This window comes from Gambusia affinis, linkage group LG13 (genome assembly GCF_019740435.1).
Source record: "Gambusia affinis linkage group LG13, SWU_Gaff_1.0, whole genome shotgun sequence".
NCBI lineage: Eukaryota > Metazoa > Chordata > Actinopteri > Cyprinodontiformes > Poeciliidae > Gambusia > Gambusia affinis.
The window spans coordinates 23,864,457-23,881,128 of NC_057880.1; the positions used below are offsets into that span (position 1 = coordinate 23,864,457).

General features: G+C 38.1%; 2 protein-coding genes across 3 annotated transcripts in view; one reads left to right on the forward strand and one right to left on the reverse strand.

Annotated features, from left to right (window-relative positions):
- LOC122842215 (inositol polyphosphate-5-phosphatase A-like) overlaps positions 1–11,638 on the forward strand; it is a 162,279-nt gene extending 150,641 nt beyond the window's left edge. Inside the window, exons 13-16 of one of the 2 annotated variants that reach the window (XM_044135869.1) lie at positions 1,865–1,976; positions 6,938–7,033; positions 8,532–8,619; positions 9,920–11,638. In XM_044135869.1, the coding sequence (XP_043991804.1) occupies positions 1,865–1,976; positions 6,938–7,033; positions 8,532–8,612 (289 nt within the window). In that variant the 3' untranslated portion in view covers positions 8,613–8,619; positions 9,920–11,638. The remainder of the gene's footprint in view (positions 1–1,864; positions 1,977–6,937; positions 7,034–8,531; positions 8,620–9,919) is intronic. The other variant, XM_044135870.1, reaches the window with a different exon arrangement.
- Positions 11,639–12,307: 669 nt separating this feature from the next.
- On the reverse strand, positions 12,308–16,016 carry nkx6.2 (NK6 homeobox 2). Its single transcript, XM_044136199.1, has 3 exons — positions 15,226–16,016; positions 14,186–14,358; positions 12,308–14,063 (listed from the first exon to the last, which is right to left on the reverse strand). Exons 1-3 carry the CDS (start codon positions 15,644–15,646, stop codon positions 13,812–13,814), a joined length of 846 nt encoding a protein of 281 aa, XP_043992134.1. The 5' UTR covers positions 15,647–16,016; the 3' UTR covers positions 12,308–13,811.
- Positions 16,017–16,672: the final 656 nt, after the last annotated feature.

Here is a 16,672-nt window from a genome sequence, read left to right on the forward strand (position 1 = left end):
ATCATTTCCATTCTTATTATTAACATTTTTGAAGGGCAATTTTATTTTACAGGCTTCATAATCCATTCTATTTATGGTTTCACTTGCTTGTGGTTTTTATTTTCTTTTTATTTATTGTTTTTCATTGTTGTGTTTTATTTTGGATATTTAAAATGTCTTCCAATTCCAGTGTGGAGTGTTTTGTACAAAATTAAAGTTTATTAGGCTTTCAAAGGGCAAATAAAATAATTTATTTCTCTCATGTTGTAACTCATACAATACGCATATCTTGTGCAAGAAGAAACTCCAGTAGCAGTCAGTCTCGCATCGAAGCTGAAGAGACCTCTGAAAAAAAAGAAACTGCCACAATAACTTGTAATTTAGTTCCATATATATAAAAGAGAAACTTATGTCACTTCAAAAACACAAAATCGTTCAAAGTATTTTTGTCTAGTTTCCAGTACAAATATCTAAGTACTTTGAAATAAGACAAAGTAACTTACAAGTAACGTTTTAGCAATGTAGAGGCTTATTGCACATAAATAATTCCTTAATATTGATAAAAAAAAATATTACTTCCAGTGGCAGAGTATTTCAATTATAGCAAAATATTATTTCCATGTTATAAATTAATTAATCTACCAATGGAACTGGTACTTTTTCATCAATATTACTTAAAACAAGCCTCTATATCTTCCTGAAAAACTTATTTCAAGTTTACTAAGATATTTACACTGGAAACTAGACCAAAAATACTTGGTAAGGTTTATGTTTTTGCAGTGATTAACCTGTTATATATTTAAATAAAGCTTAATTTTAGATTAAATAGGCCAGAAAACATACTGTGGTCAAATAAAAACATATCTGTTCAATACAGGAACAAATATTATACATAATTCATGGTAAGATATATTTTCTCATATGTTAAATAACAGTTTCTATCATTGTGCTGATCTTTACAGTTCTAGAGAAAGGCTAAGTGTTGTCCAAATGGCCACAGAGATGATTATTCTGGTATCAGTTTACATCCCAGCTCTTGTTGTGGTGAAAGAACTAAAAAGAAGATATGATATCCTTCACTACAATGTCCAATTAAGCTATCAAAGCCTGGCAAATGTGATGAATAAAACCCCCAGTGTTTGTGTGTGTTTATTTTACCATTAGGGTATCATTGTCCTCGGAGGAGAGCGGCTCGGTGTTATGCTACAGTTAGCGCGCGTGGCACTGAGGGAGCAAATTGGATTGGTATTACAGTATGTAAGCCTGCTGCTACATCCTGATGAGCGCAGACAAACAAATTGGATTGGTGGCGTGTAAATCCGAAGCAGTTTGATGAGCCGGAGGGGCAAATTGAATTCTCAACAATGTAAATCTGCATCAGCTCGATGGCTTCCCGCCCGACTCCACCACTTAAATCACGCGATTGTTCCCCCGCTGTTTCCAAGGCACAATCGCTCATGGCCGTTTGCTGCGGCGCCTAATCTGTTTTTGATGACCGTGCTGGGGTGCCGCTGTACATATGGGCAACTGAATCTCCCTCTGGCCCGCTCTGCACAAATCACACTCATTCTGTTTTACTTCAGCCGCCGACACACACACACACACACACACGCAACCTGTACATTTGGCAGAGAATGATTGCTTTGATAGAGCCATCCTCGTGTGTTGATTCAAGTGATTACTCAGATGATTGGTCATATTAATGGACCTCCTGTTTTCTTGTGATCTTTATCTCTGAGATGACAGATGATATTTATTTTTCTTTTCCAACTCTGATTAATACATGTTATGTTTAATGTCGTCTTCTAAGGAAATCATTACCAGGATTTAATAGCTTTTCCTTTTCATTTGTTGCTCTGATTGTTGTGTTTGTGTTTCTCTGCAGTTATCCCTACAGTGAGGACGTCCATCACGCCAAGCAGTATAACAGCACCAGATGCCCCGCCTGGTGTGACCGGATCCTCATGTCAACTTCTGCTAAACACCTGATTGCTAAGGTGAGCAACTGACTTTTGGTCTTTAAAATTGCAACCAACTTTGCTTTTGCATCTTTATCCAAAGAATTCGGTCATTATAATGTCACAGTCATAAATTTTAATCTAAATTTATCTGCATAGCACACTTCAACAACACCATGGAAACTTGCCATAGTAACCACTTATGAAAAACGCAATAAACTTGTACAATTTGACATTTGATTATCTCCAATGCCATCATCAAGCAAATAAACATCAAATATATTTATCAATATTCCAGTTTTTATGAATCAAAGGCAATTCTAAAGAGGTGGGTTTTTAGCCTTGGTTTAAATTAACTCAGTGTTTCGGCAGTTTTGCAGTTTTTCTGGAAATTTGCTTCAGATTACAGTAGCATGAAAACTGAATGCTGCTTCTCCTCGTTTGGTTCTGGAAATGCAGAGTAGACCAGAACCAGAAGACCTGAGTGGTCTGGATGGTTGGCACAATGACAACAGGTCTTTAATGTATTTCGGTTTTGAAAAACTTTCAGATTATTGGGGCCTGGTGTGCCTCCCTCCCCCGATTTCACCTGGTGTGACCAAAATCGGGACAGAAATTGGCAGAGTAATCTTGCCATTTGATCCAGATGCTGCAACAAGATAATTATTCTAAACACACAGCCAAAGATATAACAGGATGGGTTCGATCAAGGCATATTGGTGTGTTAAGATGTCCCAGTCAAAGTCCAACAGACACCCTCAATCCTATTTGAGGCTACTTTTGCAAAGCTGTTAGAGAAAACCCCCCCAAAAAGCTCGTTAGTGTCATCGCAGTAATAGGTGTTCTCTCCCAGCTGCATTTAAATGTTAAACGAATTAAATGTTTCCTCCCTTTGTTCCTGAATGTCCTTTTGACCTTCCGAGCCAAGGAACAGTGTTTATCCCAGCACTTATAGAGTTCTGCTGGGCCCCATCTTCTTCATAAAGCCTCGTCTTCCTCAGAGAGTTGAACCCCTGTTTAACTTTGGATCTGCCTCAGAATTACAAACAGCAGCCAATCTGCCGCCTTTCTGCTCCTCTAACGCTTCTACAGCCACTGCTGCTCTCTGATTCTCTCCTGACTATTTAATTTGTTTGTTGGATTACAGAGTGATCCTGCGTGCAGCCGAGCAGCGTTCACACACATTTGGTTTTATTTCTTGACAAATACATCTTTAAACCCAAACCAGCCAGGAACCCAACGAAAAAACATAAAATCTTGAGCGTTTTGGACTTCTAAGCCTTAGTATTTCAGCCGCTTGACTCCTTTTGTGCAGGAAAAGCCCGGCTTTCATCTGTAAATGTGTGTGTGTTTGGGGGTGTGGGAGAGGTGCAGCAGTGTGTTGTACAGTACCAGTCCACAGTGGGGGGGCTCCTCAGGAAGTTTGGCTTTCTTTTGTCTTCAACAAATGAGAAGAAATTCCTTCCTGATCTTTCTTCTCCAGTGACTGAAGCTTCAATGGAGATCTGCAGCCTTCCTAAAACATCAAGGCTGATCTCTGGAACAAAAAGGTTGTGAAAACAGCAACTTTAAAACACCTGAAGTATGAGATATCACAGCGTAATAAAACCGATCTGGTGTTTGCCGATTGTGAAATAATTTAGGTTTAACCTCTAGTGTACAAAAAGTTATTCAAAACAGTTATTATAAAGCAAAGAAGAAACTAGAATTAATCTCTGTTAATTGTCCTTACGGGAAAAGGTGCTCAGAAAAATTACTAAACACACAAAACCTCAGGCTTTACAAAAACAAAACCTGGCTACCCACTGTCAAGCATGGTGATGGAGTAGTGGTTCAGTGGGCTAACATGAATCACTCCTGTCTGACAGCGACAGCTTGACCCAAAGGTCAAAGTCATGATATGACAACGATGCCAAACAGCGAGAACAGCTGGAACTGAAATCAAACTATGTGTAAAAATGGTCCAGTCAAAGTTCAGACCTGTACCTGAGATAGATGTGCAGAAACTGGAAATCTGCAAATCTCTTCTTTTTTCCCCCATTTTTAATTTTTTTTCAATTCTTTTCAGGAGGTTTTTTCTTTTCTTTTTCTTTTCCTTCATTTTCTTTTTTTCCCCTTTTCTTTGCTTTTCTTTAAGTTTATTTTTTCCTCCTTTTAAAATGTATTCTTTGTATATTTTGCGGTTTTTTTCTTTCCTTCTTTCATCCTTTTGTTTTTCCTTTCTTCAGACTTTAATTACTTAAATCTATGAAGTAGTCAGGTACAACAGTGAGTGAGTCTGAAATCCTGAAACAGAAAACCTCTACTAAGTTATTGCTGCTACAGAGCTGCTGAAATGTAGGATTTATTTTTGTTTTTCACATTTTGATTTTATAAATAATGTTGGTTTTTATAATACTTGTAGGATGAATTTGTTGGGTTTTGCCAGCTTTCCACTTGAATGAATAAGCCTGTCGCAATAAGTGATTAATCAATTAATCGCATGATAAATTAAAATGAGCTCGATAAATTCCACTCTGATTTATGTTTTTTGAAAGGCAATTTCATTTACAGACACGTCACAATTCATTTTATTTATTTATATATGTCTGTTTTTTATTTCTGTTTTATTTGTTTTTGGTTGTGTGTTATTTTGGAGTTTTAAAATTTCTTCTATTTTCACTGTTAGGTGTTTGTTACAAAATTAGTTTATTCTTCTTTGAGGAGGAAGACTTGCATTATTACACAATTATCAATACATTACTTGAAAATGGTCTCAAGAAAACAATACTATCGTTCATCACAATTTATAGTCCTGCAAAATTATGACAGACCAAGTTGTGAATAGTCTGTGTCTCTGGAGAATAATAAACTTGAAATACTTTGAAAAAATCCTTGCAGCTCTTCCTGGATTGATAATAAAAGTCTATTGCTGCTATCTTTCCATCTTGCCATTGTGTTGTCAAAAATTATAATCCAAATTGCATAAACTTTGATTTATGTCTGCAAAACTTTGCCAATATTCTGCTAATGTCACAAAAGCATAATCGTGGGGTTTCCATTAAACAAGAAACACAATTACAATCACATATGAATAAGTTTGTTCACACCACAGTCATTAAAATCATGCTGCCCCGTGTTTCGGTTTTCTACTTCCTGTCCTCTTCTTCGTGGTTTGCGCCAGTAGCAGCATTCGATTGTTGATCATGTGACGTACAAAACGTGTTTCCATTGCAGTTTACAATCAAAGAAAATGCTGCTGATGATGATGCTTATCAACTGCTTTCCTTATGTCCTCATTAGTAAAACCCTGAAATAAAGAGGGTGTACTTCCTTTCCCCCGCCGCTGTAGGTACATCCAGTCTCCTTTATCAACTTAATTTATCAGAATTATGTTAAAGGTGATTCTCCCTCACAGCTGCCTGCTTGTTTGCTTTCCTCGCCCTGAAGTGCCGGCTAATTGCTGGTAATGCAAGGCCGGAGTGGAACAGTTTAGTGCTTTCGCAGATTGGCTGATGATTCACCGAGCGCCCACTCTCGGGCTCTGAGCGTTACAGATTGTTGAGACATGGGCCCGTAAACAGCCCGGCATGCGGCGTCATCTATCATGGCACGGTCGGTTAACTCGCCATCATGTTATTTTCTGCTTGCCGAGCCCTAACACGCCAAAGGTTGCCCGCTGGCTGCGCGGCGCGGCACCAGCTCCGGGAGCGCCGGTAATGAATGTGTAGCCGAGCGAGCGCTCCCTCCCTGCCAGAGGAGCCCCCGGGTAATTTGTTTATCTGTCTAAAGATTACGCAGCCCGAAAATCCACAATTTTATGCTGCCTTTGTAAATTACCAAGTGTGTGTTTGATGAATGAATCCCAGGCTTGCGGGGAACGGGGGGGGGACGCCCGTCACTTGAATAGAGAGGTGGCGGCTCGCTTGGAGAGGTAGAGAGGTGGAGGCGGGCGGCGCGCTGACCCCGCGCCGCAGCCGCATCGCTCTGAAGTTAATTCTGAATTTTCTTTATCGCTCATTCTCAAACTCCCTCCTCAGAAACAGGACTGCAGATCTGTGTGCATGTGGCTGTTCAAAAACTCTTTAGTTCAACCAGACGCGTTATGATTTATTCTTCAGTCTGAAGATTCATGAGTGAATAGGCATCAGGCTCTTGGTGTGTGGAGAGGAATCCAGAAACAACATTGTCTCTCACAAAGCGTTCAGATTACAGTGGGAATGAAGCAAATACACAATTTGGAAACTATTTCTGCTCTTTACTTCTTCTCTCTGAAGAGTTTCAAATCATTTAGATCTAAAATGAAAATAAGAAATTGTAATGTTTTCACAGAGTTAACTATTTTGCGACTTGTTTTAGAATTACACTCTCATTCATGTGATCTTTTAAATAACATGTAGGTCCAACTGATTGTTGCCTGTAGGACATTTTGTCTTCATACCTTTTCATATGAAGTATTGAGTTTAAATGTGTCCAACATCAAAACAGTATGGATTTGCATTGTCGGCTTTTTTGGTGCCACTAAAGAAAAGTTTTTTTACCAATGTAATTTACCGCACAATTGTAGCTTGCCCTATACAAAAACCAGGTATAAATGCCAACTGATGATGTTAGGATTAATAATTTCCTTGGCCAGTAGCTCCATGTTGTTCCCAACAAAACAAAAAATAAACAATAACTTTATTATTTTTAAATACTTTAGTATTATTTACATTCATAAAAATCCCCCAAATATTCTTACAACTCAAATGAATAGACAAAAATCCACAAACACTTGTATGCTTAAAGCTGCTAAATAATTCAAACACCAAATAATATCCATTAATACACAGTGGAAACTAACAGAAGCTAACATCTACAGTGTTAATTATTTGCAGCCAGTCAGTACCAAGAAAAATTAACGTCTCTCCTGGATTGGCTGCTTTGCAAACGTTGTTGCCTTTGTAACCAAAAGGTGTCTGTCTGCGTGTGTTTCTGTTGGTTTTGCAGCACTAACACATTTTATTTTTCTGTCTCTGCAGCCAGAAGATGAGAGAGAGGAGGGAGAGCAGGAAACTGAGGAGAATTCAATAGTGTATGATAACATTGGGCCAAATGTCTGCATGGGGGACCACAAGGTAACACCAGGGGCTCCAACCATTTTTCTCATTATTCATTGTTGAATAATGGATAGATTATTCAATAATGATAATATTGATAATGATACTACAATAATGATAATAATGATTCAATAATACTATAGATTTCTTTATTATTGTAAATGAATCTCCTTTAAATGTTGTTGAAACTGGCAAAAAGTGGAGGAGGCTTTCTGAGAAACGCCTTTTCAAAGTATTATTAAATAATGTCTTATAATCTTATGGATTTTTTAAAAAACGTTCAGTGCAAATGCAATTCTCTGCATCAACATTTTATTGCAAAATACGTTGGTGGCACTGTCATGCTGAGGGACATTTTTTTGTAGAACAGTTCCAAATTCCAGTCAGTTTTGCTCTTGAGGTGTCTGTAGAGGGATTTTATTTTTCATCATCACGTTGAGTCCAAACATGCACTTAACCCAACAAAAACAACAACTCAACGAGAGAAAATTGAGGTTGTTTTCCCACCTGATAGTCCAGTCGATTTGGCTTGATTGGGAACTATAGTTGCAACATTTGTTACATTTTCAGTTAGTGCAGTTTGTTTTCACAATGAGTGTGTCAGATGAACCAAATTGATTGAAAAGGTTTTCCCCCTCCTCGCCTGTGATGGCGCTGCACCAAGACCCACTGAATTAAACAACATGAAAGCCTCTGAAGAAGAAGCATAACTTCCTCCTGTGCAAATTGTAATCAAATATGGAGTAGCGTCAGATTTTAGCAGTTTAAATTTCTCTTTTGTCTCTTGTCATTAGCCATTTCTCCTGCTGGCACTAGACTAGCGTGTTTGTTTTGGATGCATTTACCCAGAATGCCCTGCGCTTTAGTCCACTTCCTGTCTATTGGAAGAGTTCAATTCATCAGAACAGAGGTCTATGTTTTTAGACGGACCATTATTGCCTTTTTTTCGTACACATAAGAGTTAAATTTTGCATTCTCACCTCCTCAAATGAACTTTCTGGTCAAACGAAGTAGAGTTGGATTAAAGCGGATTAAACAGGGCTGGTGTGAATGCACCTTTAGATTTGCAGTGACCTAGTCAAAGGCCAGAACTAAATTTGATTGAAAAGCTGTGGGGATCATTCTGTAGACAACAGATTTTCTGACAGTCTTAGGAGTTTGGAGAAATATTGCATGACAGAGTACAGAAACACATTAAATGTGGACAGCGTTGCCTCAAGTTAAACCTGTTCTTATGCAAAGGCACCTTGGACACTAAAAAAAAAAAAAAAAAAAAAAGAACTGCAGCAGCCTCCAAATCACACATCAGTGCTAAAATCTCGGCTGCCTCTGTTTAAGAAGTGTCCAGTGTAGTTGACACTCAGGCCCAAAAATGTGCAGTGCTGCTGTGTGAGTTTAACCTGCATGTTAAAGGTGCTCAGAGGTCAAAGGGCAGCAGCGAGTCCTCTTCCCACAGAGCGACAACTCACCGGTTCCTTTTTCCTGACTGTGGTTTGTCTCCTTCCCCCCCTGCCAGCCCGTCTTCCTGTCCTTCCGATTACCAGCGGGGAAAGGTAATCCTTATGCATGTACCTGCAGATGTTGTGTGGTGCAGTGATTTCGTGGTAAATATCATTTTTTCTTTTCTTTATTAACATTCTTCCCCATTGTTGCAACTGTTTGCTTTGATTTGCTTGTGTTTTCTCTGCCATTATCTCACACCAAAGTACTTGTAAGAGCAAACGTTTCCTGTCTGAAGAGTTTTTATCCAGAGATAAAACTTCAACTGTTGAGAACTTAAAATGCCTCAACCATTTTAAGATGCTTTCTTACAAGCTAGACTTAAATTTTTTATTCTAACCCGTGAGTGAATGTCCTGTAGGTCAAGTAGTGCAAAAGTATTCATTCTACTTGGACCTTTTCCCATTTTGTCACCTTGCAATCACAAACAGACGTATTTTGAAGTTTGTGAACAATCACTGCAAAAACACAAAATCTTGTAAAACTTTTCGTCTAATTTCTTAAGCAAATATCTTGGTACACTTAAAACGAGACAAATAACTTTGAAGTAACTTTTCAGCAAGATAGATAAGCTTGTTTTAAGTCTATGATTATTTAATATAAACAAAAAAGTACTAGTTCCTCTGGCAATTTTTTTTTTTCATTTTAAACAGGAAAAATATTTTGCTATAAGAATAACTTGTATTATTATCTATATTTGAGAATGTTTTACTTGAAAGAAACTTATTTATCTTGCTAAAAAGTTACTTTTTAGTTAGATTTGTTTTATTTCAAGTACTCCAAGATATTTGCACTAGGAAGACAAAAATCTTTGGTAGGATTTTGTGTTTTTGCAGTGATGGAGTTAAATACAAAAGCCAGTAGAAAACTTGAGACTAGAGCAGGTCAACGACCCTAAAAATGAAAAATAAATAAATAAAAGTCTATTGAAGTGTTAGAATGGTCTAGTCAAAGTTCAGACATAAATCTAAGTAAGTCTATGGTGGGACTTGAAAATTATGGAGAAAAAATAAAATTCACTGGCGTTTGTGGTTGTGATGTTGCAAAATGTGCAAAAGAGTCATGAATACTTTTGAAAAGCATTCGAACTCTGCAAAAACTCAAAATCTAAGTATTTTGGTCTAGTTTCTAGTGTTAATGTCTCAGTACAGTTGGATCAAAACAGAACAAACTTACAAGTAACTTTCATGAAAATACTGGAGCTTGATTTTTTACTTAAACAAGCTCCGATATCTCACTGAAAACCTACTTCTAAGTTAGTTTAGTCTTATTTCAGGTGCACTAAGATATCCGCACTAAAAACTGAACCAAAAATACTTGATAAGATTTTGTGTTTCTGCAGCAAATACTTTTTAAAATTAATGTGTAAACATTTTATCTTCCTTTTTTTCTCCTCTCCCACAGGGAATTCTTGCCAAAGGGAGGTAGAACATATTCCATGAAGAGCCTGAAAAACACACACACCCACCCGCACACATCCACACACACTCACACTCGCACGCCGTTTGCACAAGCACACACTGAAGATCCCAGACAAGCTTCTTTTTATTTTCAGCGGCGCTGAGTTTTCTGGACGGCTCATCCGTGCCGTTTTCTCTCCATAAAACACGTTGAGATGCGGACGAACACCCGAGGAGGGCCCCGGCTCCGTGCGACAGACGCACATTGCTGACCTCACCGTTGCCATGCAACCCTATTCCCCAGAAGAAGAAGAAAAAAAAAGACAATCAGGGCAATGAATAAGCCACCCTTTTTTCCATGCCACAGCCTCATTTCCAAAACTCTAATCTAAATCAGTCATACTACATGCTTTTAGACAGGTTACTGGCCATTTTTAGGTATGCCTAAATATATAGAAGCTACTTTTCAAACAATATATAAGGTGTTAAACAAAAAAAACAGAAAAGATAAGAAAAATGTGCAATGCAAAAAATGTTGTATATCCATATTGTTAGGTTTATTTGTACATTTGACAGTATAATATAGAGCCTTGGATGGTTTTAGTGTAGTTCTCTGACCAAACTTCGCCGTCCCTGTTGGAATAAGTAGGACTTCTGATCTTAGTTTATTATGAAACTATATGAAACTATATACTTTTCATCCTGTTGCCTGACACATCAGTGGACTTTTTCATTTTATATGCTGTACTTTTTAAAGAGATAATTTATGATTCGCAGCAAAACGTTTGTGCTGCAGCGTGCGCAGACGCCGAGCGAGCGGGAACGCCACGGAAACCTTCGGATAAGTTCAGGAAGAAAAACTCTTCTGTGATTTATTGCCTATCCAGGAATGTTTTAAGCAGTGCCATAGACCATTCAAGTACATATATATATATATATATATATATATATATATATATATATATATATATATATATATATAAAGATCATGTTTGATATAAATAGCACCCTCATATTATGTCATTATTATTCCTACTCTAACTTATTTCTATATTATGGTTTTGAATGTGATATTTTAGGTAGGCTTGGGTGTCCCTCTAAGATGTAAACTGTTTTTGGTTTTTTTTCGTTACTGCATTGTGGTGCCAAGTATCCTACACAGGCATAAAGTGTGTAAGAGTTGAGAAATGTCATCTGTAAAGGTGTTTATTTCCAAATGTAAGACTCTAAACCCAGAAGAAGAAGAAAGCAGGGAGATTTTCTTCTTCTGCTGTGTGGAGCCCCCGGGACGAGCATTAAAGGGGGCAACTGGAGACGGCAGCGTTTTTATTTTTTCCTTCTTTTATCGCTTTCCTTCACCACACTACAGGTTTCGGACTGTTTGAAGCCGTCAGACCGATTCTTTGTGATTTCTTTATTTGTTTCATCTTAATGAATCATAGCAAGTGGAATTTTTAAATGTTTTCTTTTTTTTTTTTTTTTGTGCCTGCCGGAGAGTTAATTTTGTCTTTTGTTTGTGTTAGTTTGTAGGCAAAAAAGAAGCTTGTTTTTGTTCCCGCTGGTCTTTCTGAGTATTCTGTAGGAGTTTAAGCCACAGTTGTTTTTTTTCCTTCACTCCATCTTATAAAAGCAGACAAGAGATTTTATTCTAGCCCCTTCAGGAAGGCCTGGCCTCTATTGTAGGTGATGCAGTTCTTAAGCAATAAAAACCATTAGAGCTCAACTCGTGTTTTGTCTTTTTAATCGTGTTTCTTTATTAAGAAGAGACTCGCTTTATTGTATTTTAGGTTTTGCATGAGATTAGAATAACTACGTATTAATTAGATGTTTTATTACTTTATCGTCTCCAAGTTAGTTTTACCAGTGAACTGTCTATAGAAATTGTAGAGATGTATGTAGACAAAACTGTGAATAGGTGTATAAATAAATAGAATCATAAAGAAAACATTCATATCTTTATAAAGATACTTTGAATTTTTTTTTTGTAGACATTTTAAAAAGTATTAAAAATTATTTTACTACTAATATTAGTCTAATATTTGAAATAAATTTTAAAGCAAATATTTCTGTTGATGGCAGGTTTATTACCAAATTAAAAAAATAAATGAATTAATTTCTGATTGGCCTGTTGAGGCCTCAAATTTATGAGGTCAGCTGCAGTAGCAGGTTCCGTCCACAGAGGGCGCGCTTCCGTCCAGCAGCACCACCTTACATTTACTGTGAACCACCAAATGCTAGTTTTCTTCCTTAAATTAGAATACATAGAATAATCATAATATGTTAGCTATTTCTAAAAATGATTTTTTTTTTCATAACTAATATTTTTTCAATTTTGTTCCATTTTCTATATATAAAGCCCACTCACACAATAAAACATAACAAAAAGCTTGTTAAATAATTTATTCATAATACAAAGTCTTGTTTTTCCTTCCTATATTCTTCCAGGAAGCAATAATACTTTTTTTTTTAGATCAACATAATTAAAGACGCTGCAGTTTTCTGGCCCGCTCCATAATGAGGTAAAACTCAAAACTCTTCTGAGTGAAAACAAAGGGAAGATGTTAAAAGAAATGGTTTGTTTCCTTCTTTTTACAGTGATTATTTACAGCAAGTATTTTCTGCCTGCACTTCTCTGCGTGAAGAGTTGAATAAAAGGTTGAGAAAACGGATTAAAAACGTAAACAGCGGGTCAAATAGCTAAGGAAGGGAGAGAGACATGAAGTTGGAACAAACATAACTTAACCAGTATAAAATATATACAATCTCACTTCACTCATCCCAAGCAGACAACCCCCCTACACTCCCAAAACAAAAGGCATAATAACTCTTGCTTTTTTAGCACAGCAGATTTACCCTGGTCAAAGTGAGCTTCAGAACCTCACAGGCCCGTTTACACCATGCGTCTGCGATCCGGATCAGCACTGAGGCGGTTGTGGCGAAAAAACCCACAAAAAACAGCTGACAAGAGATGGGTACTGCTGTTTAAAGCAGAAAAAAAGTTACTTTAAAGCAACAGAAATGAGAAATCTTGAATTGGAAAAATCTAGATTATTGTTGATGAGACTTTTCCTGGTCAATGCCAATTTTTTAAAAGGAATTTTTAACAAAATAATCCCCGTTTATGCAATAAAGCATACATCCCTAACCCTAAATTTGATTTATATTAAACTGAAAAAAGTGCATCAAAGTGCAAGTTGTTGGTTGATGTGTTAATGTGCCAACAACAAAAAGTAGCAATTCTTAGTTTTAATGCATTTAGCAAATCACTGAATCAGAGACAATCAATGAAAAATCGGCTGATTCCGATTCCTGGACTGTCGATTGGTGCATTTCTAGTTGGGGAAAATGCTTTGATGCATGAAAAAGGATGATATTTCTATTTTACATTGGACTGAAAACTAACAAAAAAAGATGAATATCATTAATTTTCTCTTTTTTAATGTGATTTAGTCCTGTATTGACCAGGAAAAGTCTTGGTGCATCTCTAATAATCATAAAAAACCCAAGAAGTCCTGAAGAACCCTGGAACTTTGGGTTATTATTGTTGAATAAATGAGCGAGTCTCGCCGATCCGGATTTAATATTGTGTTTAAATTTGCTGCCGCAGTTAAAACTCCCACTTGGCAAGTTTATTCCTCAGTTTTACTGTCCTCTGCAACGACAGAAACTTGGCCTCAGTTTTTTTTTTTTTTTTCCTTCAAGTTCAGCTCGGACGAGGAGTTCTGGAGCGCCTCGTGTCCAGTTTAGATGAAGCCCCCCTCTCTGGCATTTTCTCTGCCCGAGCAAAATGAAACAAAAATAATAATAAATTGCGCTTCCCATCAGGCGCAGGTTGCTATATCAGGTGGGAACTGAGCGGGACGGGTCTCCGGCGCCGGACCCCGCTGCTCTGTCCATCACAAGGTGTCCGAGCTGTTACTGCAGGGGCTGATCAGCGCCAGGTTGGTGGTGGCCTTGTGCTTCTTCAACAGTCTCGTGATTTTCTCGTCGTCGGAGTTGGGATCCAGCGGCTTGTTGTACTCGTCGTCTTCCTCGTTGTCTGAGCTCTCCTTCATCTTCTCCGTCTCAGAGTCGTGCTTCTTCTTGGCTGAGGCCATCTCCGCGGCGTGCCTCTTCCTCCACTTGGTCCTCCGGTTCTGGAACCAAACCTGAGGCACAGGGTAGAAAAAAAAATCTAATACATGAAGCAAATATTTACCTATTATCTGTTACAGTGGCTGTGAATTTTAATTCATTTTTAAAAAGACGTAACTCTGCTAATTCTGTTTACCTTTACTTGACTCTCGGTCATTCCTAGGGAGTAGGCCAGCCGGGCTCGCTCGGGTCCAGCCAGGTATTTGGTCTGCTCGAAGGTTTTCTCCAGAGCAAAGATCTGCTGTCCGGAGAATGTGGGCCTGGAGTGTTTCTTCTTGCCGTCTTTGTCCACCATGAGGTTAGCCTGAGCTGCAGAGCACAAGAGAGAAACATGGAGGGGAAAATAAATTCAAAAAACTCCTTTAATTTGTGCTGTCTCAACAAAAATATTTTCCAGATTGTCTTGCCTTATATCTGTTAAGTAAAAAATATGTCTACATATTTTTTTAAATGATTGTGATTTAAGTTACATCCCTGTCTGCTTTGTTAAAGTGAAAAACCCAACAAAAAGTCATCAGAGGAACTTAAAAACCCATCAATGGACACCTTTAGGAAAAGAATAAATATATAAAACTATCTATTTAAAATTAAAACATTACCTTTTAAAAGGCGTTATTTTAAATCACCTGCACTGTATTTCAATTAGTAGTTAAAATAGACCAGATAAAACTTATTTTTTACAGTTAATTTATTACAAAAACATAATAGATTTAATTGCATGTTTCACTGCTTTTGCCCATTCCTGTTCTCCGTTTTTAAGGCCTTTATTGTAAAGCGTTTTGCACAAATAGTAATAAAAAATATACGTCAACTTGTTCTAGTTTGTGCGGGTAATTGCAATAAAACCTGGATAAAGCCGACAAATTAAATGTTATAAAAATTTGGGTGATCAAGGACTTTCTAAGGTTGTTTAGCAAAATGTGTATAAACGCTACAATATTTTAGACATAAAATAATAGTCGATAATTCAAAATAAAACCTAATTTACTCAATGATGAAAAAAATTCAATATTATAAGATATTTCAGGGTAAGACAGAAAATCTAATATATACAATTTAAAACCATAATACCTCCAGAAAAACTACATTTACTGAAATTACAACTAATAAGCAAACATCCACGCACGCACATAAAACAAATAATTTTAAGAAAGTAATTTAATGAAGGCTGCTTACTTGGACACGGAACCCGCGGGTCCCTCCAGGGGGCCCCCTGCATCACCCCGGGCCAGAAGATGGGCGCCCTGCCGGGCAGCTCGGCCAGCGGCTTCGGGTACCGGGACACCGCGGGGCTGAAGTACATCCCGGCCGCTGTGGTCGCCGCCAGCCCGTTTATCCGCGGGAAGCTGGACAGCAGCTGCCCCGCGGTGGTGATGGGTCTCCCCAGAATGTCGCTTATTCCATGCGGGGTTCCCCCGGAGATCTGTGAGCTGAGGTTGGACAGCGAGGGTGCCTTGAAGCCCGCCGGGCTCTGCTGCAGCGCGTACGGGAACAGCGACGTCTTCATCTCGGTCATGTTGTGCAGCGCCGCCAGCGGGGTGCTGCCCAGAACGAACGCACTCTGCCGGTTAGCGTCCATCTGCCCGACCGCTAACATTTGTAAACATGAACCACCGAACTCACTTCAGTGGAAATAAACGACTTAAGATTTTTTTCTTTTCTTTTTTTTTTTTTTTTTTTAAAAAGGCGCTTTTGTCGCTTTTCCTCCCGAAGTATCCTGAAAGTCGAAGGAAGGAAGAGTCGGGAAAAACTTCTTCTCTCCTGGGAAGTTCAGACCCGGATGAAACCCCCCCTGAAAGTGTCTGTCCGTGTTTGTTTAGGTCGCAGTCCGCCGCAGGAATCCTCGCCAAAGTCAGCCGGTTCGATGATGTTTTTAGTGGTTTTGATGAGAACCATTAAAGAGTCTCCTTTTCATCCCATAAATTGACTCCCTCTCTGCTAGAAGGGAAGCGGGACTCACTGATAACATCACAGCCACCTGCAGGCGCTCCATTCTGATTGGATACCACTGAGTGATACTGCATTCTGATTGGGGGACACGGAACCGCCGCTGATACGTTTTACCCTAATGCTGTGTTCACATACCGTCGGAAATATATTTGTTGTTGACTGCATTTGTTTTTGCGGCGATCAGTTAAGAGCCTGAAAACCATTCCACCCTCTTTCCTCATTTTTCAATATTTCCCTGCACTTATCCTCTCGTAAGTTATTGCTGCTTATTAAATACTTATATATTTTTTTAAAAAATCCCAAACGCAATCTTTTCAAAATCTCTAGCTTCCTGTTTCAAGATAAGACAGATAATGTTATGTAATTAATATTGACATATGAAGATGCATAATTAGAGGTATCTCCATGCTTTGTTAATTTGGGATTCTCATTAGATGATTGTAATAATAATTTTAAAGAAAACTTATGGTCATTTGATTCGTAATTTTAAATGCAAAATATGAAACTAAGATGCAATCTCGTCTAGAGCACAAATAAAAATGTGATATCTTTTCATAAAAAACAAAGGCAAAGTGAACAAAGAAAAGTCTAATTTTCTGGCGCTGCCCCCCGTGACGTCACTGCCCACCCGGACATCAGGCTTGCATGCAATTAATTAAAGCAGCAATTCTTT